This window comes from Propithecus coquereli, unplaced genomic scaffold (genome assembly GCF_000956105.1).
Source record: "Propithecus coquereli isolate 6110/MARCELLA unplaced genomic scaffold, Pcoq_1.0 Scaffold86, whole genome shotgun sequence".
Taxonomy (NCBI): domain Eukaryota; kingdom Metazoa; phylum Chordata; class Mammalia; order Primates; family Indriidae; genus Propithecus; species Propithecus coquereli.
In genome coordinates, this window is record NW_012154840.1 from 4,605,413 (window position 1) to 4,630,480 (window position 25,068).

General features: G+C 38.0%; 1 protein-coding gene across 1 annotated transcript in view; it reads left to right on the forward strand.

Annotated features, from left to right (window-relative positions):
- Positions 1–25,068, forward strand: part of ZDHHC15 (zinc finger, DHHC-type containing 15) — a 104,309-nt gene that overhangs the window by 48,067 nt on the left and 31,174 nt on the right. Inside the window, exons 4-10 of the mRNA XM_012664092.1 lie at positions 1,128–1,248; positions 13,242–13,311; positions 14,783–14,815; positions 15,565–15,685; positions 20,364–20,496; positions 22,188–22,314; positions 24,454–24,557. Of these exons, the coding sequence (XP_012519546.1) occupies positions 1,128–1,248; positions 13,242–13,311; positions 14,783–14,815; positions 15,565–15,685; positions 20,364–20,496; positions 22,188–22,314; positions 24,454–24,557 (709 nt within the window). The remainder of the gene's footprint in view (positions 1–1,127; positions 1,249–13,241; positions 13,312–14,782; positions 14,816–15,564; positions 15,686–20,363; positions 20,497–22,187; positions 22,315–24,453; positions 24,558–25,068) is intronic.

A 25,068-nucleotide genomic window follows, 5' to 3' on the forward strand; every position in this document is an offset into this window, starting at 1 on the left:
AAAAAAAAAAAAAAAAAAAAAAGATAATGCCAAAATTTTCCAAACTGGTCATATAAATCTACATTCCCACCAAGATCTTCTGTCCCTCAAAATGCACCATTAAGGAAGTGAAAAGAAAAGCCACAGACTGGTAGAAAATATTCAACAAAAGACTAGTGTCCAAAATATAAAAAGAATTCCTACAAATCAATACAAAAAAAGACAACCCAGTTCTTTTTTAATGGACAAAAGACTCGAATGGGCATTTCACAAAAGGATATCCAAATGGCCAATAAGCTCATGAAAAGGTGCTCAATATCATTAGTAATCAGAGGAATACAGAATAAAATCACAATGAGATACCATTACACACCAACTAGAAGAGTTAAAATTACAAAGATTTACAATATCAAATATTTTTAAATGATCCAAAAATGAGACTTCTAAAGGAGTCTTTTAATCACTTCTTATCCAGCACTTCTATACCAATCTTATGAAGTAGGTATTATTTCCTCTATTTTACAGATGAAGAAATTTAGGTTGAGAGTGTTGGCATAACTTTTGCAAGATTAGCAAAGGGTGGCACTAATGGGGTGACGAGGCCCAAAAATTCTCAAATAGTGAGAATATCCAAATTTCTACTCATTTGCAAGATTAGAATATGCACACAATGTCACAAGGACTCTCATCTAGCTTCTCATCAGTGTCATCTATGAAAAACACTCGCAACTTAATATGCGTGGTGAATCATCAACAGGGTCCTGGGAGCAACATATCATGTATCTGCGTGCAACATCATATTATGGTTTAATGGAAAGGGCACAAGTCTTGAAGTCAGAGTAATTGGGTTTGGGGCCCAGAGTTGGTTCTTATTAGTTGAGTGAGTGTAACCTTGAATAAGGAACTTAATCTCTCTGTTTTATTTTCTTTGTTTGTAAAATACACCTATCTCATAGAGTTATGACGAATGAGATAAAAGCCAGATAAGATCATTGAGATAATTAGGCCAAGAGAGTTATAAGCCAAATTGGTGCCTGGGCTTCAAGGATGGGTAACAAATACTTTCATTTAAGTAGTTATTATTGTTGTCTTTAATTTCTTCTGTGAACCTTGGATAATAAAGTCTTACCTATCACTTGTGTTTCCAGTTCCACTTGTCCTATACAGACAAAGAGCGCTATGAAAATGAAGAGAGGCCTGAGGTTCAGAAGCAGATGCTTGTTGATATGGCCAAGAAGCTACCAGTTTACACAAGAACCGGGAGTGGAGGTCAGTTCATCCAAAGTCAGCTAGAGAGGGAGCTCAGCAAAAATCTCAGAAAGGCTAAGGTCATATATGTTCTCAAATTAGCCCTTTTTTTTCCTCCCATCCTCTGAAAACCACTATTGAGTTTTTTCCTCAATATTTTATTATAAAAATTTTCAAATACGTATCAAAGTTGAAAGAATGATATAGTAAACACCTGTACACCCAACACTGGATTCTACTACTTTACTATATTGCTTTATCACATATCTGTCCAGCTGTCCATCCCTGTATTCATCCTCCATGAAGTCATCTTATTTTTCTGATGCATTTCAAATAAATATCTAATATCAATAAATATCCACCTAAATATTTTATCAATCTTTTTTGGTAAAATTTACATACAAAAACATGCACAAATCTTAAGTATATAATTTGATGTGTTTTGGAAAATGTACACATCTGTGTAATTAAAACCCCTGTAAACATTACCATCACCCCAGAAAGTTCTGTTATGCCCCGTTTCCAATCAATCCCACCCCACCCTACCTCATTCCCCACAGACAACCACTATTCGTATAGTTTTCTACTGCAAATTAGTTTTTCCTCCTCTAGAATTTTACATAATGGGAATCATACAGTATGTACTGTTGTGTCCAGCTTCTTTTATTCAGCATAATGTCTTTGAGATTCATGCATATTGTTGTGTATTTCATTTCTTTTATTGCCAAGTAATATTACATGAATATATCACAGTTTGTTTATCCATACATTGGTTGATACACATTCGGCTTGTTTCCAGTGCTTAGCTATTATGAGTCAATTTGCTATAAACATTCTTGTACAAGTATTTGTGCAAAGATACATCTTCATTTTTCTTAGGTAAATATCCACTATGGAATTTTACTCTTAGGTTTCATCTGCATGACTAGAACAGTACTAGCTGAACCAATTCTCCACCTTTTAAAATTTGAAAACAAAGGCTCTTCTGATAAGTCATCCTAATGTTTCTATGATAATAAGGAAGATCGTGTTTCAAAGCTTTGTAAAGAGTACTGTCAGATATTTATATTCATATGTTCATCATTTATTTATTCAACAAATATTTATTAACATACCGTATGACAATTGGGGAAATGTTAATGTGGTCTTGGTATCACATGATATTCAGAATTTACTGTTAATTTTGTTAGAGCAATAATATCATAGTGGTTATAATTTTTTTAAAGTGTCCATATGTACTGAAATATTTATGGTTTGAAGTAACACAGTGTTTGGGATTTGCTTTAAAATGATCAAGTAAAAAGCCAGTGGAGGAAATAGGTCAAGCAAAATGGCACAGTATTGATAATTTTTTAAGCTAGGTAGTGGTACATGGGGTTCATTATACTATTATCTCTGCTTTTAGTGTATGTTTGAGAACTTCCGTAATACTAATTTTTAAAGTGACTACTATGAGTGAGGCGCTGTTCCAAACATTGAGAATACAGAATTCAACAGACAGGCAAGGTTCCTTATGGAGTTTAAACTCTGATGAAAAGGAGACAGACAGGAAATTATATAATTTCAGGCAGTAGTAAACAGAATGATGTAATAGAGCAGAGGTTACAAACTAGGGGTATATGGGATGAATTGGGCTCAGATATGTTTTGTTTGATTTCTAATGTATCTTTTAAAACTGCATTTATTACTAGTTTTTAACAATTAGAATAGTTGCACATACAAATCCAGATTTTTATGCCTTCTCTTGATAGACAATCTGGCAACATTCAATCTGTATATCTACATGGCAAAAATTAGCTGGAACTAAGTAGTGGCAGCCCTCTTCAGGGAGAGCATGAATTCTCAGGTTCCACACAATCCCCAACCAGGTGCCTTATTCACTACTCACTACCCTCTAGACCCTTGATGCATTGATTTGCAGCCCCCACGATAGAAAGTAATAGGAAAGGCTTCTCTGAGGAAATGCCATTTGAGCTGAGACCCGAAAGTTAAGGAACTAGCCATGTGTAATAGAGTAGTCCAGAGAAACAGAACCAATAGAATAATAGAATATGTATATATGTGTGTATAAATAAATATGTGTGTGTGTATATATATATATAAAGAGACAGACAGACAGACAGAGATAGAGAGAGATGGAGAGACAGAGAGTCAGAGAGAGGGAGAGATTTTATTAGATTTTATGAGATTTTATGAGATTTTTATCTCATAAAATCACCTCATGTGATTATGGAAGCTAAGAAGTCCCACAGTCTGCCATCTGCAAGCTGGAGAATCAGGAAAGCTGGTAACGTACCTCCAGTCTGAGTCCAAAGGCCTGAGAACCAGGAATGCTGATGGTGTAAGTCCCAGTCTGAGGGCAGAAGAAGATTGATGTCCCAGCTTATGCAGTCAGGTAGAGAAAGCAAATTCTCCCTTCTTCCACGTTTTTTTTCCTATTCAGGTTCTCAGAGGATTGGATGAGGCTCACCCACACAGGGAAGGGCAATCAGCTTTATTCAGTCTACCAATTCAAATGCCAGTCTCGCCCAGAAACACCCTCACAGAGACAGCCAGAAATAATGTTTAACCAAAACTGGGCACCCCATGACCCAATCAAGTTGACACATAAAATTAACCATTACAAATCAGGCTCTTCTCAACTTGGCACCCATGCACATCTCCTTAAACCATACTTAATCTCCAAATAAAGACAATAACAATGTGATAATTTTGTCTAACATGATACAACTATCTTGCATACAACTGAAAACACACTAATCCCTTTCCCAGAAGAGGAGATAAAGTTCTTGGTGATGTTTACTCTTCTCCTTGGTATCTTGTGACTTAAATACTATGATATAAAATTAACAATACTTAAATATTATAATGTAAAATCAATACATCTTATGTTACAGAATAAAGGAATAAGAGAAAGAGAAGAAAACAAAGGTATTTGAAATACATGTATTTGTGTGTATTCATAACAAAATGAGGAGGAAATACTCATGACAATAACAGTCCTTGTCCCTGTCACTGGTCACATGGTCATAGCTGGTATAACTTCTTTGTTCCACTACCCATTCTACATTACCTTTGCCTTCAGCAGGCACCTCAGCTGGTGTGGTTCTTTACCTGGTGGAGTGACTCAAACCTTCAGTTCTGAAGAGTCTGGGCCATTAGTAGTTCTGCCTGAATTGAGTTGTTGTATAATAGTTTTCCATTGACCTAATCACAGGGCATGGTAATATTAAGAAATGTCCTAAGGCATCTCCTGTATTCTAGACATACTCTTCCTTATCTCCATTGTGGGGTAGTGGTCCAATTTCCCCCTAGTAGCAAGGATTGATTATCCCAGCCAACATCGCACCTGCTTTCTTGGCCTGTTGATTCAGACACATGAGGAGTCCAAAGTGCCTGGTAGCAGTCTTAACTTCCAGTTCAATGGAATCATTGTTGTGTGTCTCCTGGCAGAAGCATTCCTTCCCCTGGGACTAAGACCTCTAGGCCAGCAGAGCAGAAAGTCACAGGAACAGGGTGCAAAAATTTTGTTAGTGGGTCATTAAGGGTAATGGTGAGTGATGCCACTCCATTTCCACCATCTTGATTCCTGGACCTGTGAGTCCTGACTATCAGAGAAACAGCATCATATTAGGTCATTAAATATGAAATGTCTGATTTCAAATCAAAAGTGTAGTTTATTATATCTCAAACAAGAAGCAGTACAGTTAATCAAAGTATGCGCCTAAACTATTGACACAGTTTTGACATCTTAACGGTAGCTTGTTTATGCCAGCACTGAAGAAGCCTGGAGAGCTAGTGGTGATGAAATTGCAAACGGCATTTTCCACAGCTTGTTGAGAATGGAGTATTTTTCCTTACAAGAAGTGGTCCAAAGCCTGGAAGAAGTGGTTAATCAGTTGGTGCAAGGTCTGGTGAGTACAGTGGATGACAGAGAGTTTCCAAGTCCAGCCTCTGTAGTTTGAGCAGCGTTGTTTGTGTGACACATGGTCAAGTGTTGTCTTGCAAGAGGATCGGGCTGTCTCTGTTGACCAATCTCAGCTGCTTAATCACAAGCATCCTCATCATTGCATCCAGTTGGTTGCAGTAGATACCCACTGTAATCGATTAACTGGGTTTCATGAAGCTGTAGTGGATAATACCAGCACTGGACCACCAAATAGACACCATTAGCTTTTTTTTATTAAATATTCAGTTTTGGACTATGTTTCAGCAATTCATCTATATCAGGCCATTGTGCCAAATGCTTATGATTGTTAAAAAAAATCCATTTTTCATCACACATAACAATACGGTGTAGAAAAGGTTTGCCTTTATGTCATGTTGTGATAGCAAAGAAAGGCAAGCCTCGTGACGATTTCTCTTCTGAAGCTCATTTAATTCATGTGGCACCCATCTATCCAGCTTCTTTGCCTTGCCAATTTGTTTTAAATGGTCCAATATTCTTAGAATAGTAACGTCAAGCCTTGCTGCTAATTCACCATGTAGGTTGAAATGGATTCACTTCCACTAAAGCTTTCAGCTCATCATCATCCACCTTGGTCTCAGGTTGCCTACATGGCTCATTTTCAAGATTAAAATCACCAAAATGGAACCTCTCAAACCATTGACATACCGTACGTTCATTAGCCACATCCTTCCCAAACACTTCATTGGTATTTCAAGCTGTCTGCACTGCATTAGTTCCACAACAGAACTCATATTCGAAAATAACAAAATATTTGACTTATCTATGTTTTCATAAAAATTGCTCTAAATAAAAATTTGGCAGATAATCACAAGCCAAAACGTGTATTTGAAAGACTGAGGACATACCTTCACAATAAACATAAAACAAGAAGTGTCAAAGTGAAATGTCAGAGATATCCACTGTCAAACTTAGTACTTGAGGAAATCAGACATTTCCTACTTAATAACCTAACACATTAGATGCTGATTCAGAGCATATACATATTTCTAAAGAACCTTGCCTCGGCCCTGCAAGGTATTGCCACCTATCTGGCACTGTAACTGACCCTTCAAAAGACCATTCTACCATTCTCTCAAGCCAACTGCTTCAGGATGGTGGGGAACATGGTAAGACCAGTAAATTCCATGAGCATGGGCCTACCGCCACACTTCTCTTGCTGCGAAGTGAGTTTCTTAATCAGAAGCAATGCTGTGTGGAATATCATGACAGTGGATAGGGCAGTCTGTAAGTCCATGGGTGGTACTTTTGTCAGAAGCATTGCATACAGGGAAGACAAATCTATATCCAGAATGTCTTTTCCAGTAAAGGCTAAATGCTGCCCCTTCTATGATAAAAGTAGCCCAGTGTAATCAACCTGACATCAGGTAGATGGCTGATCACCCCAGGGAATGATGCCATGTTGAAGGCTCAGTGTTCTCTGCTGCTGGCAGATTGGGCACTCAGCAGTGGCCGTAGCCAAATCAGTCTTGGTCAGTGGAAGTCCATGTTTTTGAGCCCATATAACCTCTATCCTTGCCACCATGGCCACTTTATTCATGAGCCCATTGGGCAGTAACAGGAATGGCTGGGAAAAGAGGCTGACTGGTGTCAATAGAACAGGTCATTCTATATACTTGATTATTGAAATCATTCATTTTCTGCTGTGGTTCTTTGGTATGAATGTTTGTTTGCCCTCAAAATTCATATGTCGAGATCCTAACCACCAAGGTGATGATGGTATTAGGACATGGAGTCTTTAGGGAGGTGATTAGGTCATGAGGGTAGAGCCCTCATGAACGGGATTAGTACACTTATAAAAAGGCCCCAGGGAGCTGCCTTGCCCCTTTCACCATGTGAGGACACAGAGAGAAGGCACCATCTATGAAACAGGCCCTCACCAACACTGAGTCTTATAATACCTTGATCTTGGACCTCCTAACCTCTATAAGAAATAAATTTGGTGTTTAAAAGCTACCCAGTCTATGGCATTTTGTTATAGTAGCCCCAACAGATTAAGACATGAGCATTCACATGAGACAAAATATCTTCACACTTTTTGCCCATTCACAGAGGTCTGTTCACATACTTCTCCAAATTTCCTTATCTCCAATTTTCCAATCAACTTCCTTCCAAGTCCCTGACCATCCAGCCAAACCAGCAGCCACAGCCCATGAATTGGATATGATCACATGCCTGGCCATTTCTCCTTCCAAGCAAAGTGAACAACCAGGTACACTGTTTAAAGTTCTGCCCACTGGGAGGATTTCCCTTCACCACTGTCCTTCGGACATGTCTCAAAAAGGGGCTGTCATGCTGCAGCTGTCTATGTTTGGGTGGTGCCTGCATATCATACAGAGCTATCTGTAAAACCAGGCCCAAGTCTTCTCTTCCTCAATTAAGTAAGAAACTCCCCATAAGGCCATAAGTGTAGGCTGGGAGAGAGAAGATAGTGTAGTAGTAGTGGGAGCCATGGGCATTTGGGCCACTTCTTCATGTAACTTACTTGTGCCTTCAGGACATGCTTGGTCCTGATCACATATATACCACTTCCATTTGATGATGGAATTTTGCCATGCATGCCCGATTTTATGGTTTGGTTGGTCAAATAATATCCAGTTCATGATGGGCAGCTCAGGTCACATGGTGACATGGTTGCCCATGGTTAAACATTCAGTCTTATTAAGGCCCAACTAATAATAAAATATTCTCCTGTTTCTCAAAAGAATAGTTATCTGTGAAGAATGGCAGGGCTTTGCTCCAAAATCCTAAGGGCTTGCACTGCAGTTCACGTGTAGGGGCCTGCTTAGGTCTCCAAACAGCATTCCTATCTGACACTGACACTTCAAGCACCATCAAATCTGCTGGATCATGTGGCCCAAGCAGCAAAGTAACTTATACAGCAGCCTCTACCTTCTGCAGAACCTTCTCTTATTCTGGGCCCCACCGAAAACTAGCAGTTTTGGAGGTCACTCAGTAAATGGGCTAGAGTAACATGCCCAAATGAGGAATATGCTGCTTCCAAAATCCAAAGAGGACCACTAGACATTATGCCTCTTTTTGGGGGGGGGTTGTAGAAGGGGCGAGATGCAACAATTTATCATTTGCCTTAGAAGGTGTATCTCAACGTGTCCCCCACCACTGGACCCCTAGAAATTTCACTGAGGTGGAAGGCCCCTGAATTTTTGTTGGATTTATTTCCCATCCTCTGGCGTGCAAATGTCTTACCAATAGTTTTAGAGCAGTTGCTACTTCTTGCTTACTAGATCCAATCAGCATAATGTTATCAATATTACAGACCAGTGTGATATCTTGTGGAAGGGAAAGGCTGTTGAGGTCTCTGTGAATTAAATTATGACATAGGGCTGGAGAGTTGATATAGTACTGAGATAAGAGAGTCAAAGTAGATTGCTGGCCTTGCCAGCTGAAAGCAAACAGTTTCTGATGGGCCTTATTGACAGGGATGGAGAAGAAGGCATTTGCCAGATTAACAGATGCATACCAGGTACCAGGAAATGTGTTAATTTACTTGAGCAATGAAACCACATCTGGTACAGCAGCTACAATTATGGTCACCATCTGATTAAGTTTACGATAATACACTGTCATTCTCTAAGAGCCATTTGTCTTCTACATGGGCCAAATCGGTGAGTTGAATGGGGATGTGGTAATAATCACATCCTTCAAGTCCTTGATGGTGGCACTAATCTCTGCAATACCTGCAAGAATGCAGTATTGCTTTAGGTTTACTATTTTCCTAGGTAGAGGCAGTTCTAATGGCTTCTATTGGGCCTTTCCCACTGTAATATCCCTTACTCTACAGATCAGGGAACTAATGTGGTCATTCTGCCAGCTGCTAAATATGTCTATTCCAATTATACATTCTGAAACTTGAGAAATATCTACAGGAGGTGTTTGGGGACCCACTAGACCCACTGTGAGATGGAGCTGAGCTAAAACTCTATTGATCATCTGACCTCCATAAGCCGTGACTCTGACTAGTGTCACCACATTGATATTTTGGGTTTCTTAGAATTAGTGTCAGTTCAGAGCCAGTGTACCATACTCCCCCAAAGGACTGATTATTTCCTTTTTCCCAATGCACAGTCACCCTGGTAAAAGGTCATAGGTCCCTTTGGGGAATACTGGGGTAAAGATTAACAGTATAAATTTTTGGTAGTGTTCTGGGGTCCATCCTCAAGGGACCTGGCTTTCCTTTTATTCAAAGGATTCTAGGTCTATAAACCAGCTCAAGTCTGTGAATTGATTGAGAGGCCATGACTGTTTTTATAATTCAGGTCATACTTTTGTTCACCTTCCCTTGAACTTTTCTGCTTATACAGATCAAGTAAGAATTTAGTAGGCTTCCTATCTATTTCACTTCTAGGAACACCATGATCAACTAGCTAACACCATAGGTCTGCACAAGTCAGACTATTTTGTTTGCTGCTTTGATTCTATTGTCCGTTACGGTAACTATGCCCACCTTGCATTTAACAGTTGAGTGCCACCACTTGGCCCCTGCCACCCCAGGATCTAATTATTTCCATTGCATTTAGGTTTCCCAATTCAGTGACCGTAGTTCCCACTGTGAGATCTGGCCTACAGAGAAGAGCAGTCACAGAGCTCTCATGCATGCTGGGGCTCTATTCATGAATTTATTTCTCACAGTATTGGTAAAAAGTGTGTTTTCTGGATCCTCCCCGTGTGAGTGAGCAGGTCTTAAATGACAAATCCACCCTAACATTCTAATCTCCCTAAGCTTTTGAATCCTTCTCTCTACATTAAATGAAGACAGGTCTGGCATTTCCAGTTCACTCAGTGGGCCACCTTTTGATCATGTTTCAGCCAACCAACAAAACAAACCGTTAGAGTACTTTCTAACTCCCTTACCTGCAACATTAAATGCAGAGTCTCAGCTTAGTGAGCTCTTATCAATAAATTCAGCCACATCCTACTTTATGTTCCTTCCAACATTATCCCACATCTTTAGTATCCATTCTCACACATGTTTTGTGGGTTTCTGTCTGTGTAATTAGAAAACTCAAGTAGTTCTTTTGGAGTATAGTGCACCTCCTCAAGGGTCACACTTAGTACCTCAACTTTAAGGGGCTTGAGTCTAATTATAAGTTTAGAAGTAAAGAGGGGTGGATCCTAAGGAGAATCAACATTGTCTTGCATGGTGCCTCAGTTTCCTCAGGCAATGCAGGGTTAATTCCTTCAGACAGGAATGGAGAGGCCAATACCACTGGAAGTGGGGGTGCTGCTTCCACTGGTGGTAGGAAGGCCTCTTCTTCTAGGAAAGAAGGCACATCAGAATTCAGGGGCCCAATATAACCATATTCACGCATATCCCCATCCTAACTTAGAGGGTCCCATTCTTTCCCACTCAGTGCCCTCATTTTAACAGTAGACACCCTGTATGACTGAGAGTTCAACTGTCATTGTAATTCAAGTAGTTGCAGGATAAAATTCTCTGATTTTCAGCAATATTTCTCAGTCCTATAACTACAGGGGACATTTTTATGTCATTTATGCAGTACTTGAACTGGGAATTTGAATACCTGAGCTCATCCTTTTCTTTCACCACTTTGTCCAGTGACATTAGGAGCAACTAGCCAACCTTATTGTATTCATCAGTTTTTCAAAAATGCTCAACAGTATCATATACAGTCACCCAGCTACTTACTTCTCATAAATGGTTGATTAAGAGCATTCATTGAAAATATTTGGCATATTTGCACGTTACCAGTGCTGTCTTTATTATTGGGAATAGAGTCATTAGCATCTTTAGTCAGAATTTATGAAGAACGAATTCCAGATACTCTGGAACCAATTCAGAAAACTCATTCTCAAAATTCTGTTTCTCTAGAATCACTGTCAGTATGAAAATCTCTATTAGTTAGAGTTCTCCAGAGAAAAAGAACCAATAGATTATACATATAAACACCCCCCCACACACACATACACACATACACACACATACATAGATATATAATGCATATAATATCTATATGTGTGTGTATATACACACACATATATATAATGTATTTGGTAATGGAGTTCCAGTCTGAGTCCAAAGACCTGAGAGCCAGGAATGCTGATGGTGTCAATCTCAGTTTGAAGGCAGGAGAAGATCAATGTCCCAGCTTATGTAGTCAGGGAAAGAGCAAATTATCCCTTCCTCCACATTTTTGTTGTATTCAGGTCCTGAAAAGATTGGATGAGGCCCACCCACACTCAGGAGGACAATCTGCTGATTCAAATGCTAATCTCACCCAGAAACACTCTCATAGAGATACCCAAAAATAATGTTTAACCAAATATCTGGGCACCCTATGACCCAGTCAAGTTGAGGCATAAAATTAACCATCACACCATGCAAGGAGCAGAGGGATGATTATCTCAAGCAGAAGAAACTGCAAGTACGAAAAGTCCTGAGTAAGGAACCAGCTTAGAGTATTACAAGAGCAGATAATCAGCTAGTGTCACTGGAACATAGTAGGTGGAGAGTCGTACAAGATAAGATCGGAGAGATGGGCAGAGACCAGATGATGCAGGCCATGGTAAGGAGTTTGGATTCTATTATAAGGGAGTTGGAAATCCATTGAGAGTGTTTAGTGGGGAGTGATATGATCTGATTTACATTTTGACAGATCACCCAGCTACTCTGTATAGTAGAAATTGTAAGGGGTAAGAATGAAAGCAGACTGATCAATTATACAGCTCTTGTAGTCATCTAGGATAGAGATTATGGTGGCTTAAACTAGGACAGTGCCATTAATAATATATTTAAAAATATGCTAAAGGACCTAGATATGCATATCCCTGTCCATTTCTCCTTGACTCAATTATACCCACAACTTTAGTCACACACATGTTCATTATTACAAATGAACACAAAACTCTGCTGAATTAGCAGTTTATTGTGTTGAATCAGTTGTGTGTGCTTAATATACACTTTAGATGAAATTATTATATTAGTTTAAATTATTCATAATTTTAGGTTTCACACTTAATAACAATCACATTAAACACAGTTATACTCTATCAATGAACATGGAGAAAATAAGAAGGAAAGGAAAATGCCTTTCATCTAAGGAACAGGAAGGAAGGAAGGAGGGAGGAAGGGAGGAGAAAATTATTTTATATATCAGACTTAACAGAGTGAAGAGAATCCTAAAATAAGAAGTCAGGAAAACTATCAGGTCACAGCCCCGCAACTAACTTGCTGTGTGACCTTGGAAAAATCACTTCATATGGCCCAAGTCTTTACTTCCTTTATCTGTGAAATGGTCAGTTGAACTAATTGTTCTAAAATGTCTCTACCGTTCTCCAAATTGTTATTCTAAGAACCACTCTCTTTATCATGTTGTAGGAGTTTTATCCACCTCATACAGTCCAACCTCGGGAGACAGCAGATAAATTATGAATCCTGGCCGGGCACAATGGCTCATGCCTGTAATCCTAGCACTCTGAAAGGCCGAAGTGGGATGATGGCTTGAGCTCAGTAATTCGAGACCAACCTGAGCAAGCGCAAGACTGTATCTCTACAAAAAAATAGAAAAATTAGCCAGGCGTGGTGGCGCATGCCTATAGTCCCAGCTACTTGGGAAGCTGAGGCAGGAGGGTCACTTGAGCCCAGGAGCTTGAGGTTGCAGTGAGCTAAGATGACACCACTGCACTGTAGCCAGGGTGACAGAGAGAGACCCTGTCTCAAATCCTTATTTTCAGATAGGAAAATTGGGATAAAAAGAGACTAACTGATTTCTCAAGATCCCTCAAGCAGTTGATAATATAGTTTGTTTTATAATACAAAATGTTATGACAGATTTCCAGATATAAAACTTTTCCTCTTCCTTGCCTCCTCCAAAAGGCACTCTCAAAATTGATCATAAGGAAAAATATATGTACCACAGTTCTCCTATGTGATTGATCTACCTTTTGCTTGGCCATTTGAAATGACCATCTATAATCAGTAGTATATAATAAGCCATCCAGATAGCCTAGTAAGGTAGGCTCTCTTGTTGAGCCCTAACAAGTGCTAACCACCTTATTTTTCCTATAGCCGTACGATTCTGTGACCGGTGCCATCTGATCAAGCCAGACCGCTGTCACCACTGCTCTGTCTGTGCCATGTAAGTGACAGCCATATTTCTCCCAGGCTGAGCTTGGCCACTGATAGTTGCCTAGACAACAAAATGACTGATCCTAACATGTAACCATGCCTAGATAAAAACATTTCCTTTCAATCATAATGAGCACATGCCAGACCCCTCACAGGGATTATGATGGTTCAAGCTGTTCTAAAGATAGGAAAGAGAAATAAAACCATATTTTAAAAATAAATTTTTAAATTTTAAAACAGTTTTAGACCTACAGATTTATTGCGAAGACAGTTCTTATATGCCCCACACCCAGTTTCCCTCATTAGTAACATCTTATATTTGGACGGTACATTTGTTCCAATTAATGAACTAATACTGATACATTATTTTTAACCGAAGTTCACACTTTATTTAGATTTTCCTCAGTTTTTCCATTATGTCCTTTATCTCTCCAGGATACCATCCAGGATGCCACATTGCAGTTGGTAGTCATGTCTCCTTAGCTCCTCTTAGCTGTGACAGTTTCTCAGACTTTACTTGCTTTTGATGACCTTGACAGTTTTCAGGATTAATGGTCAGGTATTTCGTAGAATGTCCCTCGATTGAGATTTGTTTGATGCTTTTCGCGTTATTATTAGACTAAGGTAATGCGATTTGGGGAGGAAAACCGTAAAGGTGAAGTACCATTCTTATTACATCATACCAAGGGTACATATAAACATTACTTATCACTGCAGTGTTAATCTTGATCATCTGGCTTACATGGTGTTTGTCAGGTTGCTCCACTGTAGAGTTTATTCACCCCCCCCCATACTGCACTCTTTGAAAGGAAGTCACTGTGCGTAGCCCACACTGAAGGAATGGGAAGTATGCCTTCTCTCCTTGAAGGTGAAGTATCTACATAAATTATTTGGAATTCTTTTGCTTAGAAGATTTTTCTCTTCTCTGCATTTATTTATTTATTCAATCATTTATTTATATCAGTATGGAGGCATGGCTATTCATTTTATATTTTGTGTTATAATGCAATACTACTTTATTTTATTGCTCAAATTGTTCCAGCTTTGTAAAATCCCATTTTTATGTTGATACATATAATCTTCATATCTTTCTTCTTGAGTGCTTATCCCACCCATATTTCTCTTACCTTTGATTCAAACAGAGCCTATAGCCATATATTTTCTTCTGTTATTTATTAAACTGGGTATTGAACAAAATGGGAAGAGACATCTTAGACCTTTTTATTTGTATTAATATCCTGGAATTCCCAATCCCTTTTAAAGGTTGGACTTCTAGGCATGTAACTTTCTGCCAGCATGATCCTATGAAGTGTTGTTGTGATTGCCTCATCCTGGGAATAACTGAAGACAGAATAGTTTTGGAGTCACTATGGATGTACTGGAACCATGTAAAAGTACTGGTGAAAACTTGAGTCTAGTTAAGAGGTGTTGCGTCATTTCCATAGCCTTACTTATCACACTGTATTTTGTCCCCTTTGTAGGTGTGTATTAAAAATGGATCATCACTGCCCTTGGTATGTCCCTTTGATTCATTTCTCTCCTGTAAAAGGGTCAAAGCTGCTGAATATGCCCCCTTTCCTAAGCATGGTTATAACACGCCTGTTTCTGCCACCATAATTCACTGGGTTTTTTATTTGTGTATGGGACAGGGAGGGGTAACATTTTAAAGCAAGAATAAATATATCTCCAAAGGTATGGTAGTGAATTCCTGGGGTCACAAAGCTAGTGGTCTCCTGTCCATTAACTTTAGCAATTGAGCATAGTAATGACACACAGCACAAATATTTCTCCTCTTCAACATTACACAATTCAGTTCTGTTGCTAGCTGGCTCTATGTTTGAAATAGTCTAGATTGTTGAATTCAACAATTCTCCAAATGTATGTCAGACTTAGAGAACCAGTCTGAAATCACCTAATCACAAAGAGAACATGCCACCACTATACCAAGAGTAGCTGCTAAAACTGTAATAGATTTTTAGCAGCCAGGATCCAGGTTTGCTTGGGTATATCAGGAACCAGTCCAGAACTATTAGATAGGCCAAGTGTCTCTGTGCCTATTAAATGAAAGGAGAAACAAGTGAGACGTGAACTTGTTTTTCCAGTCTTTTCTTATTAAGGGACTTCTACCTGTGTTGGGTTTCTACACGACACATAACAAAGCAGCAGGAATAGCATGCTTCCATTACTTAGTCCACTTACGTATCAATGTGTTCTCAATCAATGGGTCCTGATTTCAAATTAGTTTTTCTTTTTCTTTTTTTAGGGTTAATAACTGCATTGGATTTTCCAACTACAAATTCTTCCTTCAGTTCTTAGCTTATTCTGTTCTCTACTGCCTGTACATTGCTACAACAGTCTTCAGCTATTTCATCAAATACTGGAGAGTAAGTTAAAAACATCTTGAAGGGTTCCCACCCAAGAACAAATGTATAACCATTCCAATTTGACATTGTTCACCCTATATCTTTTTACATTTTGAAGTAGATAATACTGAGGTAACCAGAAGGGAAGGCACTAAAACCAAGTTTTACATGTTGAATACTCTGAGATATAGAAGGCTATTATTTAAAGATTCCAGTTAAACAAGTTTCTGTAATACTTGAGAATTTTGCTAAGGCCTTCAGGAACCTAACCTCTTGACTCCTACTGATTCTTTATGATGAACTTCTCCAGTTGAGTTGTAAAGATCCACTTAACAGTTACAGATTTGAAAAACGTTGAAACTAATTCTAAATCCCTAGTTTCCTAAGAAAAAGGCTAACAAAGCAATCCTCTGTTGTTAGAAAATACTTCCTAATTCCCTGTTCAAAGGAGAGTTGCAAAATTCCTACTGGACAGAAACCTATACTGACTCATCGTTACATATGACCAAAATGAAATGGGAAGTTTGTTTTTTTAACTTTGTATGACAAACACTGGGTTGGCAATTAGGAGAATAGGGATCTGATGCTGGCTCTGTTACCTGCTTCACTGGCTCATTGCCAAGATCAAATGAAACATGTTGAAAGTGCTTTACCTTTCAAAATGTGATTCCAATACTTATAATGAAATCTGAAAAAAATCTTTTCATCTTTCCTCTGCTTGAAGATATCAATCATATCCATTTATTTAGAAAAGACAAACTTAAAGCAGATTTTCCAGTTACAAATGTGTATAGGGTCTGGCAGAAATATAGCAAAATATATTCGTTTTTTATTTTATGCTAGTGGACTCTAGAAGATATCCCTTCCCCACAACTCTAGTACAATTACTAAGATATCTGTGATGAGGGCTGTTCAAACCGAACCTGAATAGCAAGAGAAAGATGTGAGCAGAGCTACTAGTTAATACTTTAGGAATTGCACAAGAGCCTGTATAACAGGAATGTCTCACCTCAAATGGAGAGGTAAAGCTGTAGGGAAAGAACATGAATCCTGTGACCAGAATGCAAATTATAATAAACTGGAGAAAAAGGAGAAAGGGCAGGCAGTAAGAACCTAAATAGCTAAGAATATTTAAATTATCAAGTAGTATTTCAGTCCCTACTAGTGTAAAAAATATAGTGTAGAAAATTATAGCAATGTGTGCTTTTCATTTTCCCTTCAACTTGCCTAATCAGTTCAGATATTTAATAACTTTAAGAATAAGGAATTATATAGTGGATAAAAAAATCACCAACTCAGAGACACCAACAAAAGTATAAGCAGAAATGAAGTTTTTCATACATTTTCTTCAAATATGAAATGCTTCACCATGCTACTCATCTTGCCGTCTCTTCCTTGGCCCCTTTCCACAGCACAGGATCTATTTTCTATTGCTCAGGTTTCCACGACCCTGCCTTTGGCATTGTATCTGCACGCCAAGCTACTCCCTGAAATGTGAAGAAAATCTGTTGCAGCCAATCGGCTGTGAAAGTATCAGCCTTGGTCCTCACTACAGACCTTTCTTGGTCCCTAACAGTAGTCAACTGTTCAAGAACCACCTTTTACCCTCATAATAGAGTAAACAATATTGCATTTCCCACATTTTGCCTTTAGCCATCCTAGCCAGTAATCAAATACCACAATGCCAGCCAGGTGCTGTATGCTTTTTTTCTCTCTTGAAAGATGATATTCGGATATGATTTAATCTCCAGAAATGTGCCAGTATTCACAAGCAATACCAGGGGTAAACATAGCCTTGTCCTTTTCTTATTCCCCCACTTTTTTTCCCACAATAGACTAGCTCATGCCCAACAGATGAGAGACGAGGAAACCTGTCTTGGCTTGCCCTCATAAGGAAAAGGGCATCGGCAGTTCAGGTAAATGTTTCTTTGTAGTCTCTCCAGCCAGAGAGCCCTTTAGTGTGGTTTAGGGTTGGCTTTCTCAGTTTAATTTTAAACTCCCCTTACAATAAAACATAAACACTGCCATGTATTTTAAAAGCCATGTATCGAGGTGACATGCTGTGTCCCTAAGAACAGCAACTTCCATTTGTATGGCACTTCACAGTTTTTAAAGCACTTTCATATCCATTAACTCATCTGATCCTCATAACAGCCCTATGAAGTAGGCAAGGCAGGAATTACTAGTCTCGTTCAAAGATAATAAAACTGAGGCTCTTAGTAGTTAAGCAACTTGCCCAGGATCACCCAGCTTGTAAATTTCAAAGTCAGGACTTTTATCTAAGTCTGATCCTAAGCCCAGCGATCTTACACACTATTCTACTGCCCATTGTTCTGCTATGAAGAAACTCTAGTTCCTTTGGAATAAAGAATTCAGAAGACCATCAGATTATTTCTCTCCTCTCAATATTAATTTAAAAAATAGCTACTTTAATAAGAGATTGATCTTTGCCTCATGCAAAAAGTAGTAATACACACCTTTCGCACTGGGCCATGAATCTCTTCACGGAGACTATGAATTATTTTAGAAACAAGATAATAGCGTTATTCTACCAGTATTCCTCTGAACTGTCTCTGGGAGTTATTGCTTTGAGCGATTTAGCTTGGTTATCTTCTGAGAAGGTATTTTTGAACATAGGGCTGTCACCCCCTCTTCTAACAAAAAAAGTTTAATATTAAGAATTCTATAAAGGAACAACACAGCAGATATGCTTTGGAAAGCAGAAGAAAGTTCTACAAGAGTAATTGGGGTTGGGGGAGACTTCCAGCTCAGCTACACAGGGTGTGGACTGACTTTATTTCAGTCCCTCATGCCCAGCCATTTCCTACTGCCCATTTAAATGTGAGAAATAAGAAGTAAAATAAATGTGAGCTTTAAGCTTTAAAATTTTTCTCAGAAAGTAGAGATTATGAAAGCAAAATCCCAGTCAAGGCAAAAACTACTACAAAGCAATACATGGAATCTTTTCTATAAATTCAAAATAAACAAAAATCAATCTAATTCAATTGGGGTGCTTAGAGCAAGATTTTGCAGAGGGATAATTTCAAAAAGGAGAGTTTCACGGTTGATCGGTACACCAAAAGACCAGAGTCCACCACTATACAATGTAGACATGTAACAGAATTCAACTTATACCGTCTAAATCTATTAAAATATTTTAGAAAGGAAAAAGATAAAGTAATAGAAGTAATAAACACACTTAGCAAGGTAGTGGAAAAAAATTTATAACTTAAATTATGTTAAACTTAAAGCTGTGGCATATTAATATTTTCAGTAGGTCAACTTACTTTTGTCTCCTGTGTCCCTTACATTGACTTTCTCACTTCAGGTATGTTATGAATAAATAATAAACGTAATACTGATATTTTAAAATTTTTTAAAAGGAGAGTTTCAGATAAAGGTTCCCGAAGGTTGAAGTCCTTGAGGTAGCTATTTTCTGGGCTACTCTGCCCCCATGCAATTTTCACTGAGACCTCCCCTCAGCTAAAAGCATCTGACTGGCTTACTTCCACTTCTCTGCATCCTTCAAACATATACATCCTGGAAGATTCCCAATATTTCCTTACATAAAAATGAATAAAAATATTCTCTGAGAGAAGAAAAAATCTGTACTATCTGAACTTTCCAAGTGTTGCCAAACCTTAACTTTCTCCTTCCAAACTGGAGTAGATGGTTCTACTCCCCGCCCCCCAATTACTCTTGCATTTGGAAGTTAAGGTCCACTTCACTTAGACTCACTTTTAACTTTATTACTAGAGAGCATTTGGAAAAATTTCAAAGTGATTCATCACACCAAAACAATAATCATCATGGGAAAAGAGGAAATAAATAATAGTCATTTCTCCAACTGCTCACTCCAAAATTGAAAATGTTTTCTTAGGTTCCCTTCAGAAGACAAAATGTTATATGCTCTGCATGCTACAGACCTTTAGAACATTCATTCTAGTCTAGGCTGCATGTAAAAAAAAAAAAAGCTGGTGCCACATGGAAAATAAGTTGTCCCAGATAACTATAAAAGTATTTAACCACCTACTTTTACAATTGCCTGTAAAATCTTGCTTGATTTTTACTGTCTAAACAGCTGTTCCACAGGATGTAATATACCAGCACATTCCACTTCAGCTAGCAAAAACAACCACACAAAATTTGCAACAGCTTTAAAATCAGGTCATGACTTACAGGTTGAACATTTTAAAATTCTATTTATTTTTAACTTCCTACATACATTGCAGTGACATTTTCAATACACATATGTCCAAGGAAACATGACATGTAAGGAATTCCAGAATAGCCCACCTTGAGACAAGAGGATGACCATATGGCTTCAAGATCTCAAAATAAATGGAATACAAGCTTTAAGAGGTTGTGTGCCAATCACGGCCTGAGTATACCCTTTTCACATTATCCTTTTCTAATTGGTACATTATATACTCTATTTTATACTGAACTGCACTTAAGCAAGGATCCATTTTAGGCTTGTAGGCTGAGATCATATCCACAATGAGTTATGGTCGTCAGCAAAAAGAACCATTTTGTAAGAATTTTACAAAATCTATTTCTTTTTACAAAATCTATTTTTTAAATTACAGCTAGACATTTTATACATGTGAAAAACTATTAATACTAACCTATATAGGAAAACTAGCCAAGCTTTACCACCTTAATCTTTTGTTTTGTTTGTTTATTATTTCTTTTCTAGGGGGAATTGCCCAGTGTTCGCTCTAAGTTCCATGTCCTTTTTCTCCTCTTTGTGGCCTGCATGTTTTTTGTCAGCCTTGTGATTCTCTTTGGTTACCATTGTTGGCTTGTCAGCAGAAACAAAACCACCTTAGGTAAGACTGAATATTAAGACTAGGAAAAAACATATTACTGTGTATCAGAGTGGCCTGTGGATTGTTTTCCAGGAAGAGAAAAACTTCCAATGAAGCAATTTAGCTGCAGGGTCACCCCTTAGCCCCTAAACTGAGACAAATGGAAATACATTTTACCAAACTAGAGAGCCATAGTGAATAAAGCTTACAGACTAATAAGAGCATTAGTGAATGAAACCCCACACAAAACCAAAAATGACCATTGCTCTTTGTAGTGCATATTGGATAATAGCTCCCCAGATTTATAGCTCAGAAGTTTTCTAAAAGATGTTCACATGAGGAAATGAAGGAAAGAATCAGTACGAAGGGCGTGTCAGAATGAAGAGGTCAATAAAGATAGAAGAATCTAATTTATTAAGCACATCCAAAAGTAAGAGTCCTGAGAAAAAAATCCAAACCAAAAACAAGAATCCAAAAGGCTTGAGAAAAAACAATCAAATCGATGAATATCTATAATCATCAAGAAGCTGTGTAGGGACTGTGGACATGAGGTAAACACATCGAACAAATGAGTCTCTAGAAAATGAGTACAAGAGATGAACATATTTTCTGTCAGTTACTCTATTCACTAGGCTGCTATTTGGAGAACTATATTTCTCATGGATTCCAGTACAACATTTTTTTTCATCTATGGTGAAACAAATATTTACATGATATACAAATCAGTACACAAGGAGTGAGGAGAAAGTGTCCAAATGTTGAATGTTTAGCTAGGATAGATTTGAGGAAAGTTAGTGCAAAAGCCACTAAACTCTGGAAATTTATTTGCTAATAATGCTAACAGCTAAGGAAGTATTTGCACCCATTTTCTTAATCAAATATATAGATAGCACTTGCTAGGGTGGTAGATTAACACGTTTCTTTTAGAGGTCAGCTGGAAAGTAGAAAAGTACTAAAAGCTTCATGATAACAGTCTGAAAATGAAGAACGAATGGGAAGTAGTCAGATTCAGCCAAAGTCCAACAGTGAAAGTGTTTGCCTAATGGGATAAATGTGTGTCTAAAAATAATGTGCACTAACATGGTCCAATTCCTCATAGTCTTTGAAGTGATTATAGTTCACTCATTGACATTTTATCTGGAGTAAAACTCAGTTTCTTACACTGTAAGCTTCAGCATGAACATCTTCATTTCTGAAATGTTTCACAACAAAATCAATATCATTACCATCTCTCTATGTGTCAGTACTTTGGTCCCAGCTCTAAAGATGGCAACTATTTAGCTGTCGTTGCCACTTAGAATCAAGTAAAGTGCTGTTAAATCTGTTCCTTTACTCCTTAAATCCAGCAGTACAAAATACATACTACCCCCACGGCTGCTTAATTATCTCTACCATCGTGTGTTTCCCCTGCCTTTTTATTAAGAGATTCTATTAAAATAATTCTTTATATTGAATAACAAGCTTAGCTTGTACTACGTGATTAAACTGGTATTTACTAAGTACTTTAGCAATAACTAAGAACTAGGGGCCTATGCTACCACAGCAAAAAGATATCATAGTTCCATTGCCGATGATGACACTAAAAATAAATTTAAAAAAGATATCATAGAATGAAATCATATTCATAGAGAAGTGTAAAATCATGACTGTGCTGAAATTTTTTCCTTTATTGCTTTCTTCCTCTTTTCTTCAACTCCCCTACCCTGCCCCAGAGGCCTTCTGCACTCCAGTGTTTACAAGTGGCCCAGAGAAAAATGGGTTCAACCTTGGCTTCATCAAGAATATCCAGCAGGTGTTTGGAGATAACAAGAAGTTCTGGTTAATACCTATTGGGTCCAGGTAGGTAAATATTACCATTGTAAGAAGTTGATGCTGGACCATGCCTTGAAGCAGCAAATTCAATTTTGATTGTAGTATACAGCAAATATCAGTCCAATGTGAAACTCTATTCCCCAAGTTTTCATTTCTAGGTTAGTAAAGACAAATAAGGAGGCAAGGGTATGATAAAATAGACATTCTCATGCTAGTTTGTGGCAGCATAAACTGGAACCAATCTTTTAGAACTGAATTTGGTAATATCTATCCAAAAACCATAAGCATCTACATGTCCATCATCCCAGTAATTCCATATCTGGGAATCTACCCTAAGGACAGAGATAAACTATGCACAAAAATGTTCATCACAGCATTATTTACAGTTGATAATTAGGAAACAACCTAAATATCCAACAATATAGGGATGGAGAAATATGTATATATGTACATATCTATCTATCTATCTCTACTGGATGGAATATTATGTTGCAAAAAGTAATGGTTATAAAGACTATGTCACAGTGAAGGGAAATGCTTACTATATTTTTGAGTGAGAAATGTAAAATCCACAATGGTATGTACACTGTGATTATAAATGTAAATAAATATTTATAGAAGGAAAGTAACAGAAGAGAAATATACAAAAATGCTAAAAGTGGTAAGGGCAATAGTTTTAGAAATTATTTTTGTTTTCTCTATTTTTCATATTTTGGGGTAAAATGCTAATATTATTTTTATGAAGGACAAAATTAAAATAAAAACCAGGAACAAACAAAGATTGATTTAGAGACTGTAGGTAATTCTTAGAACTGCAACAAAAAATGCAGGGAAAGCAGTGAACGAGAAATGAACAGAGCTGAGCTTGTGTCCTCCAAGTGACTTCATGAATCAGATTGAACCACCATCAACTAAAATAGCTCTGGAGTAGAGCTTGTTTACAGCCCTCCTGCAGCCTCCTTTAGAGCTCCTCCTCCAACAGAGATACATTCCATTTCACTTATTTGAGGAAACTTTGTTGGGGTAGGATGATAATTAAGGAAAAATTTCTCCCCCCACCCCCCAGCACTCATTGCCCTGATGTTTTCTTTGCACGAGTCAATATTTGACAGGCTCACTTATTTAAGAGATGTAGTATATCCTACTGTCTGGTCTATGAATCACAAGACAAAACTATGTCAGTGGGTAATATTGATTAATAACTGTTACCAGCATTATTTATACCCCAGTCACACATATACACACACAAATATGCAACACACCATCACCACATCAAAGGAAGATCTATTATAAAAGGAGCCTTCTCTGGAATAAAGAACAAAAACAAAAATAATCAAAGCCCATTTACTTACATTCTCTGTAGAGTACTGTCAATAAAAATCTGTCAACTTTCAATTAAGTACATTCATGAACAGGAGAAAAGAAATAGGTAATATCGAATGAATTATCCAAAAGTAACTCAGATTTAAATTTGGAATGCATTCAGATATATAGACTCAAATGTTCAAACTATAACCCACTCTAGCCAGAGCCAGCTCAGTTCCTTCCAATGTATCCCATCCCTTAATGGCCAGAGATTAACCAGGGAGGTGACCCTAGCTTACCATAGATATCCACAAAGTGGGATCCCCATATGTGGATAACTGCCCCCAAAATCTACACTCCAGAGATGCCTCACTCTTGCTCTTTCCCCTAGTTCCTTAATAACCTTTCTGCCATGCAAGCCAAATAAATAACAGGGCACTCAACCATTATCTCTCACCAATTCACAGCAGCTTATCTCCACTGTATTCAATGATTCTGAGTCTGCTCATCTTTCTTGAAAATTTAGAATCAAAGCAATAAGATAATGGGATATAAATTGGGGTCATCATCATTAAATGATATTTATAAAGCTTGCTTTGTGTGCATATTGCCATACTGGGCATTGTGGGAAGCAAGTTAAAGAGTTGCTTACAAACAACAACACTCAACAGCGATGCAGACAAACAAACGAGATATGGAAATTGAGAGCAGTGCTATTGTAAGAGCATATTCCACCATGGCTTTAGACAATAAGCTTAAATATTCCTAAGAAATGCCCCCATCCTATTTCTAAGAGGATTATGGCCTTCATAGAAAGTCTATGTCAGCTGCAGCAGCTCACAGCCATTCTTTCTCCATCAGCCCTGGTGATGGACACTCCTTCCCTATGAGATCTATGAATGAGTCACAGAACCCACTACTAGCAAATGAAGAACCCTGGGAAGACAATGAGGATGACAACCAAGGTAAGTAGGATCGGAAGCAAGTCTTGCGCCAGCAGACCAAGCACTATAAAGTCCATGTTAATATAGCCAGTGTAACATGGTGAGTAAATAGTGTCCAGAAAGATTTTTATAAGCGTATCAACTTCATACATGCCCTCTGGTTGGAAGAGGGGAAGTATGGCCAGATTTGTTTAGCAAACATGGTAGCTTCAGTAGTATTACATGGCAGCTTGGCAGGTTGCTTACTAGCTTTGTGATACCATGATTTATATAACCAGTCAGATAAATCAGGAAACATAATAAACAGTGCTGTGCCTGCTTGTAAATAATCCTGCCAGGTGATCACTCGTGCTTTGCTTGAATGTGAAGCTGTAATTCAATCAATGGGCAACAGTTCACCTTTCTCTACCCTACTTCATTCACATTGGTTGAATTTTGTTTAAATCTTATTCTCTTTTAGAATGGTTTAAACACATTAAAAAATAAAAGACAGTAATGGGGGCAAGCCTACACCTGCTTGTAGTCTACTTTT